Raw genomic sequence first — 22536 nt, forward strand, 5'->3', positions numbered from 1 at the left:
GAGCAACACAATTCTCAACCCTCACTGTGCCGCTTGCAGACTCAGCCACCATCTTCTTGCTAGCTCCCCCTTTTTTGCTAGCTTAGCCACAGCAGTTATATTCATGGCTAATGGCTCACTGGTTACAGCTGACGGCCAACTAGCCACAGCTGCTGGCCATTTGATCACAGTCGATGGCCATTTACTACCTGAGCCAGCACCTTTCTATGTGAGGCCGAGAGCCTGGAAACTGCTTTTTGGGGCTCTGTCCCCACACCACACATATATTCATGCTGATAGATCTGCTGTGGATTGCAATCAGACATGAGAGTAAGTTATAATCAAATTCCTACCCTTCACATTTTAGATGTGACTTTATATTTATTAAAATAATCTCCCAAATTAGAATGCTTGATTTGAACTTTATAGTAATTACTTTTATCTAGTTTCCTAAGAAATGAAAAAAATTATAAAGCAGTCAATTCATGCAACAATTCAATAAGATTTAAAGCCAAAAACAAATTAAACTCAACACTGAACAAGCATTTTGTAATCTATTTTAGCCAAAAGAATGCATCTTCCCTCATTTGTGTAACCATTACTCAAGTGAGCGAGCATCCAATGTTTATAGCCTATTAGCATTGATACCTTCTTGTTGGTCCAAGGGCGCCCTCTGTCAGAGTGTTGAAAAAAATCAAAGCTAAATTAAATACTGATGCTTCTCAAGTACATTCTTAATCAACAATTCTACGAAATTAATCTTCTTAATCACTGCTAGCAGACAGTCAGAAAAAAAACAAACGTCATGTCATTTGTTCCAAGTGCACCAGAACGGTCAGGTCTGACATCCCTGTAACTTATCTGCGAATTTGGAAAGAAATCCTTGATATTTTCCTAGAATTTATTCCATAACATTCAACAAAATTACTGGCGTGAATGACCTAGATAAGTATATTGATCTCTTTGTTTGTTCTGTCCATGTAAAATTCTATACTTTATTTAATCTGCCATTGTAACAGTTTGCCCAGGAATGAGTTTCACCAACATTAAATATTTATTGGGTATCTCCTGTATACAGGGCAACTGCACGAGGTGAAAAGGATGGAAAACAAACATTCTCTATCCTCGGAAATGACAACAGACTTTCTAAAAAGGGATGTGTAACAGGATGTGTACAAAGAAACACATGGTAAAATGCCCACTGAAAAAGATACAGTTCTCTCAATTTGTTTCTGTGTCACCTTATAAAAGTTAATTCAGTTTCTCTGCTTCTCTGAACCTCAGTTCTGTAATATGGAGATGATATTCACTTCAATGGAAAGTTGCAAAAGTCAACTGAGATATTTGTTAAGGGCTCAGCACGTAATAGTAAAAGCTCAGTAAAAGGTGGTTGTTTATTTATTAATAGTAAGAGAAATTTTGAATAACATCCTATGTTAAATTCATTTGCTTCAAATGGAAAGATATGTAAATAAAATATTTTGTATCTTATTTTTTCAACATTAAATATTCTTTCTAGTGTAGAAAAATGAGTGATCCTGATCAAATGCTTGATTAAGTCAATAACGAGCCATTTCTAAAGGAATTATTTCAACATAAAAAATATTACAATTAAGACTCCTTCACCACTAATGAAACTTAAGGATTTATAAGAACATACATTTTCTGGACTTACTTCATATAGTTTGCCTATTTCTTGAAACAACTAAAATGTTACAAATAATTTCATCACATTTTATGGTTATCTAACTTTCTAACACAAAGAGCAGCCCAAGAATAGAACCACAGAAGGGATCTCAGCAATACTCTAAATATTCTAGCTCAATTTTTTTTTTTTAAGAAATAAGAACTTATGTATCTCTTTAACATTACAAAGCACTTTTAACTTCATTTTTTGAATTTTAACAATTCCTTAGGGAGGCCAGCACATGACAAGTATTTTTATATTCAGTTTGTAGGTGGGGAAACATAATAAATGATAAAACTACTCACAGTACAAGATACTTGCTAAAAAAAGTAATTAAAGCTAGGCTAAAGCCTACATGTAGTATCTCACTTAATTCTCACACCAACCTGAGGTAGTTGTTATTTTCTCCATTTACAAATGAGGAAACTAAGGCACAGAACACGTACGTAACCTCACAAAGTCCTACAGCAGAATCAATCCAGGCTGCCTCATTCCATGGCCTGCAGTCTCAACCTCTATCTATGCTTCCTATTAGTTCAAAGTAATAATTGTCCTTAAATATCCATGAGTCTACTGACATAAATGATTGGGAAAAAAATAAATGGGGGAAAGGAAAGCTCTTTTTACAGAATTCCAAATAATAACTGCAGGAGAAATTAGGAAAATAATTACTATTAGTTTAACATCAATTATTGCAGCAAGAATCATTGATGGACTCATAGTTAAAATTAGCAGGTGAAAGTATGATGAAAAATAGGATATCTGCAAACACATCACGGCATCTCTCCATGTGATATTTAGTAATTACAAGTTAAAAATAGTAATTTTACAGTGGAGAAAACCTAAACTGGTTTAGGCAGACGGCACCTAAACAACTAATCAAATTAACATCACCACCAGAAGATGAATCGCTGAAATTACTGACGATAGAGACAGAACCCTTCATGCAAATAATCTTTACTTAATGATTCAGTGCATTTGCTACTATAAAGATCAGTACTAAACCACCAACTGTGACAAAAATAGAACAAATTCTGTTTGTATTGAGGCTGGGTGGATTGTAAGCATGTTTTTCTGAAATCACTTGAAGCATATTTTTGTTTTTGTGAAAACTGTATGCTTTACAAATTATGACAGAACAAGCCAACCATTAATATTTCTATATTGTATAGTATAATGCAAGATAAGTCTATTATGGAAATTATATTTAGAAGCTACAGTTTACAAATTCTGAAATCGACTCTTTTTTTTTATTCTGTATACATATTAGTTTTATTTTTTTATTTATTTTTAAAAATTTTTTTTTAATTTCTTGGGGTGACAATTGTTAGTAAAATTACATAGATTTCAGGTGTACAATTCTGTATCACATCATCTATAAATTACATTATGTGTTCACCACCCAGAATCAGTTCTCCTGAAATCGACTCTATTTTTAAATATTCTTGTCAAAGGGGAATAAAATATGCCATAAGTAAAAAAAAAAAGCTAAAAGGTATGTCTGCCTTTTGATTTCAAATAATTGAAGCTGATATTTTTGAGCATTTACTATGTGCCAGGCACACGTTTTCCTGCACATTATTTCATAATTCTCACAATTTCATTAGGTTATATTATCACCATCTATCAGATAAGGAACTGGTTAGAGAGGTTAAAAATATTGCACAAGGACCGGCCATCTGACTCGAGCAACATTATCATTCTTTCTCTAAATATTTTATCAATTGCTAACAAGTAGGAAATCTAATTTAAATATCTTCATTTCCCTCCTATCCGGGGCTTGTTGGAGAAATGTTAACACACAGCAACAAGGAGAATGGTAGATAATTAATCATCTAAGATAACTAAGAGTTGGCCATATTGTTATTATAATTATACTGACATTTATATATCCTTTGTTTTATATCAAGCTTTGAATTTTTATGGTAGAAAAACATGATTTTGATTAAATATAAAATGGGTAAACTTCTAAAAAGGATACACTTTGTAGGAAGCTGAAGCTCATGTAATATTCCTGATACCTTCATTTACACACACATTACACACATAAGTCTAAGCAAAAGGTACAAATGTAAATACTATATTTTTAACTTCCTGTGTTCTATCTTTAAAGTATAGATTCCTTGGACATAGTGAAAATCAATTCTGCATTAGAAACTTTTATAATTGGTATAATCACTAATATCTGAAAAATGTCATGACTTATTTTTTGAATTGGAGGTCTTCATTATTGAAAATATTTATTACAGTTTATTTACACTGTGAAAAAAATAAGTATGATACTTCATATTGGCTTTTAAATTTGCTATGTCTTACCTACAACAAAACAAGTCACTCTGGATTTATCCTGGATGAGTCACAAAGCAAGAGTTTGGGCTGTATTATTGGTTTTGTCCTATTTTTAGAGATACAGGAATACAAAAGAAGTCTTAATCTTGACACATTTAAAATGGCTTTTGGCGTTTTCTTTAGGAAGGACATCAATGGAATTTCATGGGTAATGGAATGAGTTAGGAAGCCTTGTCAAAATAGACATTTCCTTCTCTTTTAAAATGTTATAATTGTCCAAGTATAAATAATCAAAAGGATGCAGTTATTTCCATGCATTACTTACAGATTGACTACTGTCTAAAAAAAGCACAAATTTCATGAACAAGCTTTTCTCTCCTTATTCTTTCTAAAAACAACTCATAAAATGGAAAACAATCTTATACTATACCGAAGTCCCAATTATAGATAAAAAATAAGAAAAAACAAAAAACACGTGACAGGTTAGTGAAGGTGAATTTTCAAATATTGGTAACTTACAGGATTAGCAGGTGTTTCATTTTTCATTAGCATTGGTTCGCTGTTTTCTATAACACATGAACATTTTAAATTGGTAAGAACAGAATTTTCATACATTAGATTTTTCTCATTTGTATCCATTTAAAGATTCACATTTTCATTTTACTATAACTTTTCTTTCAAAATGTATCTCAAGGATAGAAAAAATGCCCAACCGGAAGTTTTATTTACTTCGTAGGAAAATTGAAAAGGAGAGAAAACCACATTCTTCACAATCTCAGAGGTGACAAAAATCTGTATTTCAAGTGGTTTCTGATCTCCTTTAAATTATTTGAAAATTGTATGTAATGTTTTATAAAGTAACAGCCAGATTAATGTTAACGTGCTTTGGGTATAGTTTTAATTATATACTTCTTACAATATGATGAAAGAATGACTGATTTGGTAATGTTGAACCTATTGATTAAACTGACCCCAACAAACACTGGTCATATAAGTAGTTGTAGTTGTTTCTTGTGATCGTCCTGATTTTACACTCCTAAACGTAGAGGTGAGGGAAAACTAACATTTACCCTCTTTTTTAAGAAATGGCCTGATAGAAGGCCTGCAGGGTATAAACACATATGCCAGACTTTTGGAAGTTGATGGCTTTAATAGTTATTTTGTTGTTAAGTTATTGTCGTTTCTTAAATCAAAATCTGTGAGTTTTCCCTTAAAACCCCCACACTACTTAAAACCCCCACTGGCTACCCATTTCTGACTGTGTGAACTCAGCTCCTCCCCCGCACCCCGCCCGAGTTGGAGTCCGCGGAGTACCGCCGCCCTGGGTGCCGAACCGGGGGTCCGTCCAGGCCCCCCCGGGAGATCTGAGGCCTCTCTCAAAACATCCCTAAAGGCTGTTCCTTTTGTTCATTCATTCAACAAACATTTGTTCAATATCAGGTGCCCCTCGGTCCTCGGAACACCAATTCGGGCCTCGCTTTTCAAGGGCACTGTGCTCGCCTTGCTAATGACCCAGTGACGACGGGCAAAGCGCCGTCCCTCCGAGTCCCGAGCCGAGAGCATTACGCCACCTCCCTTCCCTTCAATCTTCACTGCCACCCCAGAACGTGTTCATGGCACAGAGTGACCACGGCCACTCTCTGTTCTCGCCTCCGAGCCAGCCTTATGACAAGTCCCTCCACACCGTGAGCACCACCCTCTCCCCAGGCCAGCAGGAGAAGCTTCCGGCCGCGGCCGGGGCACCCCAGTCCAAGGGCTGGGAGCGGTCTGGAAACCCAGGCCTCCAACACCTCCAGGCTGGAAGTGGGCCGACGACCCCGTCCGGGCGGGGCGGCTCTGGGTGTCTCAGCCGGATTTTTCCACCGGGCCGACAGGATTGGTCCTCCGGGCGGCGCCGCGGAACTACAACTCCCAGCAACCTAACTGCCCGGACTTCCGGAAGCCAAAGCCCCACCGGCAGGAAGCCGCTGAGACCCGGCCAAGAGGCCGGGGGTTCATTTAGCAAGAAAAAAGGGGGCGGGAAGGTCTGTGGTGCTAACCTGTCATTTCGCCACCATGAACGTGGTTTTTGCTGTGAAGCAGTACATTTCCAAAATGATAGAGGACAGCGGACCGGGTATGAAAGTACTTCTCATGGATAAAGAGACGGTGAGTTTGCTTTTGCTCAGTATTCGTTTGTGAGGGAACCCACCCTCCCTTACAATAGCTGGTCCCAGTCCTCTGTAGGATTTGGTATTCAAGATTTTTAAATGAGGGTCAGTTCTGGGGGGATCTGAAAGGTTGTATAAAGCTTGCCCAGTATGTTTTCAGACTAAATGGCTTTAACCACTGACAGAGATTTCTTATTGTACCCGGAACAATTTCTTGGAATCAGAAATCCTTTTCTAAATGTTTCTGCCTAGAAATCGGTGAGACAGAGCACCTGGAAGACTTACCGATGGTCCTGTTCATTTCCGCTCAGCCTTATGTTTTAAAGTCAAGCTGTTGGGACCCAAGCTGAGGTGACAGGTTAATAGTATTTGTTGATCACAGAATTTAAATACGATGACAGAACTTTTTTGTTTTTGGAAATTTATGGATTGTCCATGGTCAGAGAGAGTATATTTCCTTCTGGTACATTACCTACATGTTTGGGATGCTCAGTGAATTGCTATTACATATATTAGTATATAAGTTATCCAGCTAAGTATTAATGAAAAAGAATTAGTCTAGGTATGCTGCTTGTTTTTATTATTCTAGGCCAGCATAATGTTAGTAATTTCTTTTTCTTACAGACTGGCATAGTGAGTATGGTATACACACAATCAGAGATTCTTCAGAAGGAAGTGTACCTTTTGAACGTGTTGATTCTCCAAATCGAGAGATCATGAAACACTGAAAGCAATTTGTTTCTTCGACCTACGAGGTACTACATAAGCTGAGCTGCCATCTGCCCAGGCAAATGCAGAATGCTATGATCTGAAAGCATTACGAAGGCACAATAAATTTGTATTATCATCATTTCTGGCATCATAATGATCCTGGTTTATCAGAGTTATAACCTTGAGCTTTTCTCTTTTCCATGTCTTAGTTCACCCGTTACAGCCTTCAAGATGTCTTTAGGTTCTTGGCTACTTCCAAAGGCACTAACTACCTTTACAGAGACCTACATCACTTTATTCCTGGATTAACCTCCATACCTATAAACCGAACACCATTGCCACTTAATCTTACATACTTATATCAGTGTCTTGAGTCTTTATCATTTTATTCACATCTATGGTCAGGAACCTATAAAGTCTTAATTTTACTCTCCACGATTAAATCTATATTTAGTAGCCCAGCCCTTAAAGCCCCCATTAGCTGATCTGGTCCTCCCTTATGTATCCAACCTCCTCCTATGTCCACTACAGCCAACTAGGCTTTTTATCATCCCTCTGTGTGCTCGTTCCTGTCCTCTATTTGTTAGTTCTCTTACTCTAATTAGAGATTCTTTAGCCTTCTGCCAGTTTTCATCCATCATCTAAACCTACTTTAAAAATACTTAACTATTTCAGTCTTATTTGGTATATTCTCTTGCTTTATATTCATGTTCTTCAACTCCAATGCACTCTTACCATGCTTGTACATTATATACTTTCCAAACCACAAATCTGATCATGTTACTCCTGCTTGAAATCCTTGAATGACTTCTCATTGCTTTTATGATAAAGACAAAACTCCTTAATTGTGGCCTGCGAGGCCCTTGTGTTCTTGTTTCTATCATTTCTATAGCCTCATTTCAACCATTCCCCTTTTTGCTCTTAACTACAATAATGTTTGCAGTCCACTGTATTCATCATGCCACAGGACCTTTGCACAGGCTCTTCTCTCTGCCTGGAACTTCTTCACTTCCTCAAGCAAATCTTTCCTGGCCTTGCTGACCAGGTCAAACTCCCCTCTTACAAGCACTAACAGTATCATCTTCGTCTCCCTACTGCTTGTCATTGAAGTGTCATATGGTTTATGTGATTAATATCTGTCTCACCTACCAGCAGTGAGCTCCATGAGAGCAGAGATGCTATCTGCTTTTTCACACTATTATCTCCCCAATGCCTGCCACATAGTCAATACTCAATAAATAGTTTCTGAATTAATGGATACATAATACTGTGTGATAGTAGTTTCCAATTGTTTCACATTTGTAGCTCTTAGTCATGAAATTCTGGTTCTGAGAGGGATCTTAGAGATGCATCTAGTCTATCATTTCCTAACTTTATTAGAGAACCTGTTTTCACAGCGATAAACATATACTCTCTCAAACTCAAAATGTGTTCTTAAAAACAAATTTTTCTTAATATTATATTATAAAGTTAATTTTTAATGTATTTTTTAATCTAAATGACAATTTTTAAAAGCTTTTTCCCACTTACAAGCAACGTGCATTGCTTACATTACTTTAATTCTACAAGGAAATTATGATTTTTTAACAATCAAAAATGACATTTTATGTCATGTATAGTTTGGGGACCAGATTTATATTGAAATTTAACCATGTGTTGTAATATCAAAAACTAGATAAACCTGCATCATTACTTTATGCAATTGGAATCTTACGTTTTGACCATAAAAATCAACTGTTTTGTACTTATAAATTTCATATTTTATTTTAAAATAATGTAATTATAGAAAAGGTCTTAGCCTGCTGTTTGCAAATACTTCACAAACATTGCAGTTGTGCAGTTTAGATCCCAAGAAGTTAAAAGCCAAAGTGAAGATAATTACCTGTATTTCTCTTGAATGTTGGCTTTTAAAGGACTAGACCATTTTGTATATTCATTCTATAGAAGGATTTTGATCAGATGAACACAATTTATAGACAAGCAGCTTTAAGACAAATCTGCAGAATTATATCAATTTTGTAATGTATTTCAATATCTGTATCCTTTATATTTTTAATCTTAAATGGCTAAGGTAACACAGTTAGTTAATATTATGTATGATTCCTGATCATTAGATTTGATGTATCTCCTTTCATCCCCAGCCCTTACTGCCCCACAACACATACACACTTAATCTAGACCTCAGTACACAGTAGACTCTTAGTAAATACGTAAATAAATCAATGGATGATATGTCTTACTTTTTCACTTAAGCAATTCTCATATTTTGTTTGTTCTTTCTTTTCTAGGAGAATGTAGATTATCTGATTCAGGAGCTGCGAAGACCCAATACAGTATATATTTTATTTGTAAGTATGTTATTTTACCTATTCAATCGTGTAACTATATCCTAGCTAGTGTTCTGTTGGGCACCTCATAGCATCAGTAAGTTCACTGAAACCATTCCTATAAGAGTCTTTTTTTAAATGTCCTTTCAAAGCTTTAAAAGTCTTGTAGCTGTTGTTCTATTTCAGAAAGCTAAATGTGATTTCCATTCATCATTAATCACTTAGGTAAAAAGTTTTTTGTTTTACTTTGCCTTTCAAAATTCTTTGTAAGTCAAAAGTTGTAAGTAGCCAACTTTCACATAAAAAGTGTATACTTACTCCTGTTTTGCACTTCTATGAACTGAGCCATACAAGCTGAGGGAAGATATACTTGAGTTTATTGGAAAGGCAGAGATTTACTTTACATACCAGATGAAAATGTTCCACATTTCTTTGCTACTTTATGTAATTACTTGAAAGTACACGTCATCAGGTATATCTCTTATGTGCATAACTTTGTTGGGGGCCCGGGGCAGAGACCTAGAAATAAACTAGGTTTGTGGTTACTATACAATTTATATGGATTTTTTTTTGGTGTAATACATTCTGCTTTGGAAGTTACATCTGTTCTCCTCTAGATGTCATTATTGACCTTTATAAGTTAGCATAGTTTATTTGGTGCCATTTCTAAAACCAAGGACAACTTAACACTCAGTATGTAGGGCATTTGAGAAATGTTAAAGTTTACTTGAAGGCTTTGGAGTTTTAGGGTTTAGACTATAGTCTACAACATACATACTTTCTTCAACATAGAGTGAAATTTAATAATGGTAGCAAAAATTAACATTTGTGACAAGACTTTGTATTTTATAAAGGACTTTCTTATATATGTATTATTTCATTCAGCCCTTTTAACAATCCCAAGAGGTAAAAACAGGTGATTTTATTCGTTTCTGTCTTCCTGGTTCTTTTATGGCTCATAGTCACAGGTTTTCTTTTTTAATTAAACTTTTTATTTTAAGATAATTGTAGATTCCCATACAGTTGTAAGAAATTAATAAAAATATCTTTAACCCAGTTTTCCCAGATGTAGCATCTTAAGTAACTGTAGTATTCTATCACATCCGGGATACTGTCATTGATACAGTCAGTATACAAACTACTTCCATTTCCATAAGGATCCCTCATCTTGTACTTTTTTATAGTCCGGTCCACTTCCCACCACTCCAACCCGCTCATTTACCCCTGGCAACCACTAATCTGTTCTCCATCTCTGTAATTTTGTCATTTCAAGAAGGTTATATAAAGGGAATCATGCTGTATAGAACCTTTTGCGATTGGCCTTTTGTTCAGCAAAATTCGCTAAAGATTAATCAAAGTTGTTGCATGTATCAGTAGTTGATTCCTTTTTATTACTTAGTAGTATCCCACGGATGTAACACAATTTGTTTAACTATTCACTTGTTGAAGAACATCTGATTTGTTTCCAGTTTTGGCAACTACAAATAAAACTGTTATAAACATTCGTGTACATAAATCTTCATTTCTCTGTAATAAATAATGCCCAGGGGAGCAATTGCTGGGTTATGTGGTAGTTGCATGTTTAGTGTTTTAAGAAACTGCTAAATGTCTTCTAGAGTGACTATACCATTTTACATTTCCACTAAAATAAGACCTAGCCAGACCATCATCTCTAATGTGTCTTTTGGAGCAAAAATTAATATAAGACCTGGTCTTATTTTACTATAAGACCGAGTATAATATAATATAATATAATATAATATAATATAATATAATATAATATAATATATAATATACTGGGTTGTAGCAAAGTACAGGTGATACAGTTTCTCTGTATCCTCACAAGCATTTGGTGTTGTCCCTATTTTTTATTTTAGCCATTCTGATAAATGTGTGATCATTCCAGTAGTTTTTCAGTATGTGTGTGTGTGTGGAAAGAGAGAGAGAGAGAAGAGAAAGGGATTGAAATTCCTTGTGCTGCCAAATTTAAATTTAAGTGGACATCGAACAGAATCACTCTTTTGCTGCATCTCTAGCTAAAAATTGAATAGCTCATGAGATACGACTCCTTTTTCCTACCTCTAAAGAGAATTCTTTGATGCAGTGGTTAAAATTAATAACGAATAATAAATCTAATATTTACTCTTCTGGTTTTAAAGATTGTTTGATTTAAGTTGTAAATCTATGAAGTAGAAGAAAAAAAGTATGTATATTAGCACTAAAGCCTATAAGAAGTAGACTGTGAAATTTCTTGAGGCGGCCGGATGGCTCAGTTGGTTAGAGCGCGAGCTCTGAACAACAAGGTTGCCGGTTCAATTCCTGCATGGATGGTGGGGCTGCACCTCCTGCAACTAAAGATTGAAACAGCAACTGGACTTGGAGCTGAGCTGCGCCCTCCACAACTAGATTGAAGGACTACAACTTGGGGCTGATGGGCCCTGGGAGAAGCACACTGTTCCCCAATATTCCCCAATAAAAATTCAAAAAAGAAAAGAAATTTCTTGGGTGAAGCAATCAATTTCACAATTTATATAGTTATTTAGATGAAATAAACTAAAATGAGTTTGTATATTGTAATTTTATTCATTATAAACTTTCAACACAATTTATATTAGCACTAACCTGGCCTGCTCATCTCATTTTTAAAACGATTTTATTTTGTGTATTTTTATATCTACTAAAAATCTTGTATAACAGGGTTTATCCTTTTATTTAAAAAAATACCTTTTTATTATAGAATTTTTCAAGTATGTATAAAAGTATACAGAATACTAAAATAAATTCCAATGCACCCAGCACCCAATTCAACAATTACTGCACCATGGCCAATCTTATTTTAACTATACTGCCACTTATGCCCCTACCAATACTATTTTGAAGGAAATCATATGATTTTATCCATAGGCATTTCAGTATGCATCTCTAAAAGGACTCGTTTTTAAAAATACTCTTATTACATGCAAATAATGAAAAATAATTCCTATTTTTAAATATTCATTCAGTGTTCAAATTTAAAATTCTCATGTCTTTTTTGTTTTGTTTTCCTTTTACTGTTTGTTGAATCACGATCATAGTAAGGCCCATCCACACTGCTATTGGTTGATATGTTGTTTAAGTTTCTTTTATTCTTCTATAGGTTCTCTCTCGCCTGTGCAATTTTTGAAGAAACTACATTGTTCTGTCAAAGTTTCCTGCAGCCTGGATCTTGCTGATTGTATCCCCATTAACATGTTCTTTGAAGTTTAAAATGTTCCTCTATCCTCTAGTTTCTGTAAATTGGTACTTGGCTATAGAGGTTTAATTAGATTCAGATTTGATGTCTTTTTGGCAAGAATACCTCGCAGGTAGTGTTGATTGCTTCCACAGACCATCTTTTATTGTGTCATTAGCAGTGGTTGAGGCTCAATGCCTAGTCCATCCATTGGAAAAGCGATGTTTTGATTCTATCATTATCATTCCTTCTTTACTTTTTAGCTGGGATATATCTATAAAGGGAAATTTCCCCTCATGTACTATTTGGTTATTTGGTGGTGTGGTTTGTATATAAAAGGATAAAAGCTTACTTATTTCTCTTTATTTGCTATTTGAAAGATAAGACGTGGTTCCCTACCATCCTCCAATGCCTACAGTGGTAGTCCTTTTATTTTTTAAGTATTATTATGAATTTATGGCTTTAAACATGTTTGTGCTATTCATTACAATTTGAAGATGTTCAACTTTGACATATCCCACAATATGTACGAAACTGCTCTAAGTCATTAGGCTTTAACTATCTGGCCCATTTACATCTACTGCAGCAGAAATGATCCCTTTGAGTCAACCACAACTCATATGTCTGTTTCAGATTTCAGTAATGTGATCAGCAAGAGTGATGTGAAGTCACTAGCTGAAGCTGATGAACAGGAAGTTGTGGCTGAGGTTCAGGTAAACATATTAGTCCCCTAACACATCTTTTTCTATTTCCCTTTTCAAGATTTGAGTCTCAAAATAAGGAAGGTGCGTCTCAAAAGAAGGGAAGCTATTGATCAGACACAATAAATGGGCACCACACCAGACTGTACTCACATTTAGAAAGTCTAGAGAGGTATCAAATTGGATGGGAACAGAATTGAAGGCATCAGTGGGAATAAGGAGATTGGACTGGTCTGGATTCTACCGGATTTGGTAGGAAAGGCTTCACAGGGTTGGGGACAGAGTCAGATAGGTCCTGTGATAGTTTTATGAGCCACCTCCTAAGAATGTTCCTCTGCAGGACTATGCCTGGGAGAGAATAGGAGAAGTAAAGGATATGAATGAGGTTTGTTAAACTTCTGTTTGTGGTTATCTGCTTTGGGAATAATAAGATGATTGTCATTAAGGTTAAAACCTGGAAACCTCTAAATATTCTGCATGCTATATGCGTATAATACATTGCATTAGAATACATCATGTTATGCTCTCCTCCTTACATCATGTTATGCTCTCCTCCTTAAACAGTTCAGTGTTCTCAAATACATTTGTCACAAACATTTGAATATGTTTATCACACAAGTGAAAACATTGTCTTCAGGGCAACAAACAAGTATTGGATATTCAGAAGGGTATGCTAGGTGATAAATGAATAAAAAAACAGTGACCTATTTTAAATCATATTCTCCCTCATGAGAATACACTGGAAAGCAAAGTTCTTTTTCATCTGAGAATAACATTGTATATCCTATAGCAGTGTTTTATTTTACTGATTGATAAGTGTACATAGAGATCTCCAGAAACATAGTGTGTATACTTCTACAACTTTTGTTTTTTGTTTTCTTAAGATTTATTATTGCTGCTGTTTATAATTATTCCCCCACATCAAACTATTGTTACTCAATTGGTAACTGATCAATATCTGTACCTCTTTTACATTTGCATTTCCTTAAATTGACTATATCACATCGTATATATATCACATATGAAAATATTACTCCATGATACAGTTGGAGTTTATGGAATGGCTGATTGATCTTGGTGCTTTGTTTGCAGGAATTTTATGGTGATTACATTGCTGTGAACCCACATTTGTTTTCCCTCAATATTTTGGGTTGCTGCCAGGTATGTAAGGAAAGGATTTTTTTTTTTAAGTTTATTTGTTAGGTGGGAGTTAATTCAGCAAGTAATTGGATTTGTGAGAAAAAATTCAGTATTTCTCTGAATATACGTTTTTAACAAAAAGGGTCGAAATTGGGATCCAGCCCAGCTGTCCAGAACAACTCAAGGACTGACAGCTCTCCTTTTATCTCTGAAGAAATGTCCCATGATTCGTTATCAGCTTTCATCAGAGACAGCGAAGAGGCTTGCAGAATGTGTTAAGGTATGGCATTCTCTACCCCTAGTTCCAAAACAGCAAGATCATTCATTTCCTCATATTTCAGAAACTAAAGAAATATTTTATCTATAACCACAGAAATTATGTGTTAGGTTTACTGACAAAGTAGGTCTTTGTCATTCAAACCAAAGGCAACAAATTAGAGCTAAAATGCTTAGCCTTAACCCAAAAAACATTCCAAGCTACTTGACCTTCTTTTGATCCGATTAAACCACTGTTGAAATAGAGTTTCAAATCCTAACCTCTTAAATAGAATCCTACTAACTTTGTCAAGCGTTTGAATCCTTTTATGCAAGGCCTATGAAGGTGCAAAGAACTCTTGTTAAATGTGGTTTTTATGCATTAATTTCCTATTTATAGCATCTCTATCTGCAACTAATTATTTGACCATCTTTCTCTCTCACCCACAGCAAGTGATAACTAAAGAATATGAAACTGTTTGAATTCCGACGGACTGAGGTTCCTCCGTTGCTACTGATTTTGGACCGCTGCGATGATGCCATCACCCCACTGCTAAACCAGGTGCAGAGCCCTTTGTTAGCGTAACGGAAGGACGAGTGCAGCGGTAGTCATAAAAAAGGGAACATGGAAATGAACAGCATGGGACACTTATTTGCCTCCTCATTTTCAGCTGTTCCTGTTTTGCCTTGTATTTCCTGGTGTTTTGGTATCACTATTTTTCCAGCCACAGTCATCTTTGACTCTTTCTTCCCCTTCATCCTTCCTGTCCCTTTCTGCCACCACTCCCACCCCTAATCCAGGAAAACCTCTAGGTTCTGTAGATTCTGCTTTTCCAGTGTCTGTCTGCTCTTTTCCATTCTTACTGCCGTTACCTTGGTGTAGACCCTACTCTCTTGTGGGAATGCTGAAATAGTCATCTACTTAATTCCCACTTTTCATTTCTTCCCACTCTAATATATTTCACAGACACTATGTTCGTAAATTACTTTTCCGAATGCACAGTTCTGATCCTATTACTCCTGGCTTAAAAATCTTAAAAATCATTGGTTCCCATTTGTCCACTGGGTTAAATACAAATTCCTGAACTTGGCATCCAATATGGGCCCTGTGTAAAACCTACAGCTCCCTACTGAGCAGATATGCCATGTAGTTTTCTGCCATCATTTCATTCATATTGTGACCTCTGTCTAAAGTCTGGAATGTTTGGAATACCTTCTCTTCCCAACTTCACCTATCAAAATTCTCCCTTAAAACCACTTGAAATATCTCCTGGAGACCTTCACTCTTTCAGTCTGTTCTCTTTCCCCTGAATTACTGTGGCACTTTGTGTGTCTCTAATGTCTCGTGCTGCACTTGCCCTGTTGCACCTTTGATTGTTTTCACACTCTCCTAGGTTATACATCTTCCAAGGCAGACTGTGTCTCACCAGTGTTTATTCTTCTGCAAGTACAAGCACAGCGTCTTGCACATAGTACACATAGTAGAAGCTTCATGAATAGTGACTTTGAATTTGTAGGGAAAGGCAGTCTGTATTTCAGTTTCTTCCCAGCTTATAATAATGGTAATGCTGGGAAATATGTGGTTGTGGAATGTAACTTCTCTGTGATACGGTAGCCTTCTGTTCCTGAAATTCAAAGTAAATATATGTTCACTAAAGAAATGTTATAATACCAAAACTTAGAAAGACAAATGATTGCCTCTGATTCTGTTTCCCAAAGAAAAGCAACCATTCATTCAACAGATTTCACTGAGGACCTAATATATGCCAGGTACTGTTTTAAGTCCTGGAGATAAAAGGTTAAAAGACACAGTCTCTGCTCTCAAAGAGCTCATGGTCCAATGGAGAGGGAAATAAACAGAAAAGTTAGTTATAGAGTAAGTGCTGATGGCAGACGTGTGCATAGGATGATGTTTACGGAAGTATAAACATTTTATTGTATTTATTTCAAATGCCCTAATGAAACTTGCTTTTTCGAGGATTCATTTGACAACTATTTGGGGAAATAAAACACCTTCTTTTATAACCTCAACTTATTTCTTAATGAAGCTAGATTGCTTAAGATGAAATATACACATATAAATATTTCTTGCATTTAGATTCTAGATTTAGAGGATAATTTGCTGGAAAATACTTAGTTTTCTCTAATGGGCCTATGACTAAAAGTAACCCATTCTCCATAAATAGTGAGAAGGCAGAATTTGGGGATTTTCCTTTCCACTTTTACCAAGTTCACATTTCATTTGTAAGACTGGAAACCAATCCTTCTTCACAATTCATACGAAGCAAAAATATAAAATAAAATGAATTCAGAGGCAAGCTTCTGAATATTTCTGTTTTCATTAACTCACAAGGTTTTTTCTGATAATATTAGTGTTCCCAGGATAAATATAGCATCACTCAGATCTCCAAGAACACACTTCTCGTGCTGCAGCAAACCACAGAAGCATACAGGAAATGGTACAGCTTGTAACTGCAGTACCAATATAACCCTATCTGTGAAGCCAAAAATATACTCTTAATTCAGAGTCAAAAATTGGAGCTAATGATAGATCTAACTTGTTTTCTTTCTATGAGGATTATTAATTTTGCCGCTCTTCTTCCAAAAGTGTGAAATCTAAAAGTATTTTGACTTTTGGGTGTTTAACTAATTAAAATGACAATCTTAATGCTTAGTATAGCACAAGGTATTAATAAAATTTGAACTCAATAAGGAATCTCCATGTAAAGACTAGTGACTGAAGAATGTTATCAGTTTTTATTTGTTTTCCTGAACATTTACTATTTCCATGTTTTGTCAGTTACCAATTTTTTTTTGTCATAATTCTTTATCTAGTGGACATATCAGGCCATGGTCCATGAACTCCTGGGCATAAACAACAATCGGATTGATCTTTCCAGAGTGCCGGGGATCAGTAAAGACTTAAGAGAGGTGGTCCTATCTGCTGAAAACGATGAATTCTATGCTAACGTAGGTGGTTTTAAAGCTTTGTAATTGATTTTAGTTGTTTTTTTTGTAAGAAGGTCAACACTGACCTGTTAAAATGAGAGCAGGCATGGGATTTCCTGTGGAAGCATGAGAGGCACGGTGTAGAGAAACTGCGTCTCGGGAAGGCAGAAGACTTGGATTGACTCTTTAACGAGACTTTTTTCATAGAAATCACATACTTGGTTTTATACTTTTAAAATCAGTAGCCAGTGTATTTACTTCCCTCCCTTCTGTCGCCCTCTGTGAGATTAGTAATGGTATTCATGACCACTGTCCTGGTCCAGGTCCAGGTACAATGGAATTTTTTTTGCCCTTCAATTCTAACAGCATTCAGGATTCTTTTTCACTTCTTCTTTTACATTGTCTGAAAGTCAGACTAGTTGAAAAAACTGTGTTTCCAACTTCCTTTTTCACAGAATATGTACCTGAACTTTGCTGAGATTGGTAGCAACATAAAGAATCTCATGGAAGACTTTCAGAAGAAGAAACCAAAAGAACAGCAAAAACTGGAATCAATAGCAGACATGAAGGTAAATTGAACATGTACATGGATGACTAACATGCAAGACTGTGGAATTATTCATGTAAGCAACATTTCTGGAATACTCTGGGTCTGATTTCTACATGAATGCATTTTGTTTGGTTTGAGGTTATTTTCTATAATAATTCTCTTTAGGAATTGACATAGTGAAAACTTCATACCAAGCCATAACTTCTATCCATTCTTCAGTCATATTTGGACTATTTAAAGACTCAGTCTACTGACATACACCAGTTCTTCTCTTCTTAAGGCATAACAAAATGCCAAGTGATCGAAAGCTATAGATGCCTTAGTCTGGGCCGAAAGACAATCCCTATTTTTTGGTGTTTTTTTTTCCTTCTTCATACATGCCTATCCTCAGTCAAGAAATAACAAAACCTCCAATTGATGTTTTTCCCATGGCAGGCTTTTGTTGAGAATTACCCACAATTCAAGAAGATGTCTGGGACTGTATCAAAGCACGTGACAGTGGTGGGAGAGCTGTCCCGGTTGGTCGGTGAGCGGAATCTGCTGGAGGTTTCAGAGGTTGAGCAAGAACTGGCCTGTCAAAATGACCATTCTAGTGCTCTCCAGGTACCTATATTCAGTCCAATTTGATGAGCACCTACTATGTGTAAGGCACTGTGCCAGGCAGAGCAAGAGATACAAAGGCAAGTAATCCTTCTTCGCCAACATGGAATTTACAGTCTAACAGGAGTTGAGATAAGAACACAAATTAATAGTATTTATGATATTAATAGATACATGATAAGAGCACAGGAGAAGAGTAATGTGCAATCCCAAAGGGTCCAGGTCGTTTATTAAGTATTTAGGAAGGCCATTTATTTAGTATTTCTACTAAAAGGAATGCTAGACTAAAATCAGAAGATCTGGATTTTAGTGTTTGGCTTACCACTTACTGGCTTTGTGACCTGAAACTGTTGGCTTAATCTCTGAGCCAGTTTCCTCATTTGTAAAACAGATATAATGATACTTAGCTCACAGGATTGTTAGGAAGATTTTAGAAGATATAATTATATTAAAATGCATTATCAGAGTTTTTTACTATTGAACATCTGCTTTTCATTCCAATCGTATGCATACCTGCTACGTGGACATAGTGCCGTGAGGTACAAAGACGAATAAGACGCCATCCTTTCTCACAGAGTTCACCCTACTGTAGGAGAGAAAGGAATTTAAACCAGGAATTCTAATACCATGCAAAACGTGCTATTCTAGAGGTATTTCCAAAGGGATGTGAAAATACAAAGGAAGGACAACTGTTTTCCTTCCTTAAGGATGAGGCTTCTTAGAGCATCTTAGAGAAAATGACATTAGATTTGGGTCTGTACAAATAAATAAGTAGGAGGAGTGCCCCAACCAGAGAAAAAGGGGAAATTCTCAGCAGAGAAAATGCAGGAAATGTAAAAAAAAAAAAAAAAAAAAGCTTAGGGGAACAGAACAATTCAATGTAGCTAGTGCAAGGTACAAGTGGAGAAGGGGTTAGATAAGCCAGAAAGACATATTGGAGCCAGGCGATGGCCTTGAAAGGAAGTTGGGCTTTAATCTTAAAATGATTACCAGAACTACCAGAGAATTTTAGAAGAAAAATGACATAATCAGACCCTGGCCTCAAGAAATTTGCAGTCTAGTTGAAGAGACAAAACTAAAGTACAAGAAACAATTAGGCAGTGTTTCAAGACAACATTTAATTAGGTCAAAATTGTGACACAGATTATAGTAAGATTTGAGGTATTCAGGAACAGTTTTTTTTTTTAAGGAGGGCGCAGTTCACAGTGGCCTCTGCGGGGATCGAACCGGCCACCTTGGTGTTATCAGCACCACGCTCTTACCAACTGAGCTAAGCGGCCACCCCAGGAACAGTTTCTTAGAGAAGGTGACATTAAGAGAGACCATAAAGAATGAATAGAATCTGGAGGAGGATTTCAGTCAGGGATAACAGCAAAAACAGAAATGAAGAAGTATGCAGAAAATAATAAACAGTTTGACCTGTAGAGAGTGGGTGTGGAAGAGAAATAGGAGATGAAATTGAATTGGTAAGCAGGAACCAGTCTATGAAGCAGCTCATAAGAGGAATTTGTACTTAATGAGATAGGCGAAGAGATCCAGTGTAGGGTCTTAAAGCAGAAAGTTGATATGATGAAAGCAGTATGTTGGGAAATTTAATCAAGTTAGGGTGCTTTGCAGGTAAAAACACTAAAGTCAGAGGGCTTTAGACTCACAGCAATAGTAGTAAAAATGTACAGTAAGGACAAATCTGAGAGGCATTTCAGAGGGAGAAAACAATTTAGCGACAGTTTGCATATAAGGATAACAAAACGCAACAAATCAGAGATAATTCCCAGGTTCCTGAGAAATGACAAAATGTGGTATCACTGACAGTAAATAACTCAGGAATAAATGTCCGTTGGGAGACAGCCATTTCTAAGCCACTTATTATCAGAAGCACATTTTCTAACTAATAAGGACCCAATATTGTAAAACTTAGTCTCCTTCTTTCCCTGCTGCAGTTCTACTTTGTAAAAATAAAGCTAGCATGGTATAATGGAAACCACACGGGCTTTGGAGCCAGACTGTCCTGGCTTAGAGCCCGTCTCTACATACCAAAGTTTCTTTAGCAAAATTACTTTGTCCAAGCCTCAGGGATGATGACTTCAAACTTTTAGATTGGTATGAGAATTCAATAAAATATGTAAAATATATAGTACAACCAGAAGACAAAAATCCACCCCCCCCCCCCACGGTGGCTCTAGTTATACCAAGATCTTTACTGGGATTTATAGTTGTAGTTATTGGTTTTTAATTTTTTAAATGTTTATCAAGATTTCCTCTAAAAACACCATCATTCTGAAAATTATAAAGATGCTATTTGCTTTATATTTATGAAAAGTACTTTTGTCATCACTTTTAATTTTATCCGTGTTCTTAAATCTTCACAAAAAACTTTTAGGCTGACTTTATTAGTTTTTAATTGTCTTAAATTCTGCTTCCTAAATAGATAATGTAAGTACGTGGTGAAAGAAATATATAGTAAAAGCTGCATCTCTTACTAATTTCACATGCATGCATCCTTGCAGTTATTCTGTGTTATGTGCAAGCCTGTGTGTCTCTGTCTCTTTTTAAATTCAAATGATACCATATTAGACACATAGTTCTGCATTTACTTTCTCACTTAACCATGTATCTCAGAGACTGTTTCAGATCAGAACCTAAAGGCTCATTTTTTAAATCACTAAGTAGTATTCCTTTGTAAAAATGTATCACAATCTCTTTAACTTGACCAATTTACTTTGAACAATGGTGCTAAAGACAGTTTATAGTTGTTCTGTGGACCTAATAGAAGTATTCTTATGAAAACTTTTTATTTTTCTCAATAAAATGAGTTTTCTTCTCTTATTAAATGAAAACAAAATTTTGTCCTATGAGTAAATTTACATTTCCTTATGATTCTTTATCATTTTATTCTCCCTTTAAAACAACAGAACCAAACTTAACCACTAGCCAATTTTAATATCTTTATTTGTATATCTCTACCATATGTAAAGCAGTTAGAAAAAGCTACTGTAATACCTTGCCTAAAATCTTATTTTTTGTTCATTTTAAAAGAAAATATTTTTGAACTATGACTTCTATTTGTGATACACTTTATATTTTAAAAAGTTATCTTTTGAAGGTTTTCTTGCCCATGGTATTCGGGTTTTACATTGAGCAGTTGATTTGGATTTCCCCATCATAAAGGATTCCTTTGGCAACATAATTTAAATAGTCTATAAAGGGAGCTTTTGTTTGATGATGAGTAGACACCAGGGGCCTGACCCCCAGATGGGTTATAGCATTCCTAGGCCTGACCTTTGAGGATAATACGTCATGGAGCAATGAGTGGAGGTTTTTTGAGTAGAGATGGGGTTTGCTTTACTGAATAGTAACTGTAACATGATGAGGGGGAAAAAGTTCATATATTGCCAAAAATTAACCCATAAATTGCAGCCACCTCTAACCACTTATTCTACAGGCTAACAAAAATTTGATTTAGAAAGAATTTCACTAGAACCAAACTGCAGTGCACTACCACCGAAACATATCCACAGCCTCGGAAAAGACTGATTTGATTAGTAAGGAAGATGTGTTCTTTTTTCATACCATGAAGAAGAACATTTTCAAAAAGTACACAATTCCCCCCCCACACACACACACACCTATGTTGTCATATCACAACTGTTCATTTGGAAGAAGAAACTAATCTATTTTATATCCTTCTTTCCTGACTTGGGTAAAAGATCTCAAATCATCCTATTAATACCACATAGTAGAGACTCAGTAAATATTTGTTAGAAAAATAAAGAGAAAGTTCTATTTGGAATGGTATGGAGTAGTAGCTAAGAGCTTTGGCCTTTGATGGCTTGGGTTTGAAAATGATTCTTAACCACTTAAGTCATTCTTTTTGTCTTTAAAATGGGGGGAAATAACTACTTCAAAGATTTTTGTGAGGGTGGAATGAGCTAATACATATAAAGCACTTAATATGGTACCTGGTACTCATAACATTCAACAAGTATT

The 22536-nt window shown here is 35.8% G+C and overlaps 1 protein-coding gene across 1 annotated transcript in view; it reads left to right on the forward strand.

Moving 5' to 3' along the window:
- Nucleotides 1-5547: 5547 nt before the first annotated feature.
- The window catches only part of VPS45 (vacuolar protein sorting 45 homolog), a 51075-nt gene continuing 34086 nt past the window's right edge, over nucleotides 5548-22536 (forward strand). Inside the window, 13 exon segments of the mRNA XM_033093037.1 lie at nucleotides 5548-6103; nucleotides 6730-6784; nucleotides 6787-6860; nucleotides 9108-9141; nucleotides 9144-9164; nucleotides 12988-13067; nucleotides 14148-14216; nucleotides 14338-14475; nucleotides 14901-14924; nucleotides 14926-15012; nucleotides 17286-17420; nucleotides 17855-17968; nucleotides 18385-18552. Coding sequence (XP_032948928.1) covers nucleotides 6011-6103; nucleotides 6730-6784; nucleotides 6787-6860; nucleotides 9108-9141; nucleotides 9144-9164; nucleotides 12988-13067; nucleotides 14148-14216; nucleotides 14338-14475; nucleotides 14901-14924; nucleotides 14926-15012; nucleotides 17286-17420; nucleotides 17855-17968; nucleotides 18385-18552 — 1092 coding nt within the window. The 5' untranslated portion in view covers nucleotides 5548-6010.

Source organism: Rhinolophus ferrumequinum, chromosome 22, assembly GCF_004115265.2.
Source record: "Rhinolophus ferrumequinum isolate MPI-CBG mRhiFer1 chromosome 22, mRhiFer1_v1.p, whole genome shotgun sequence".
NCBI classification, from domain to species: Eukaryota; Metazoa; Chordata; class Mammalia; order Chiroptera; family Rhinolophidae; genus Rhinolophus; species Rhinolophus ferrumequinum.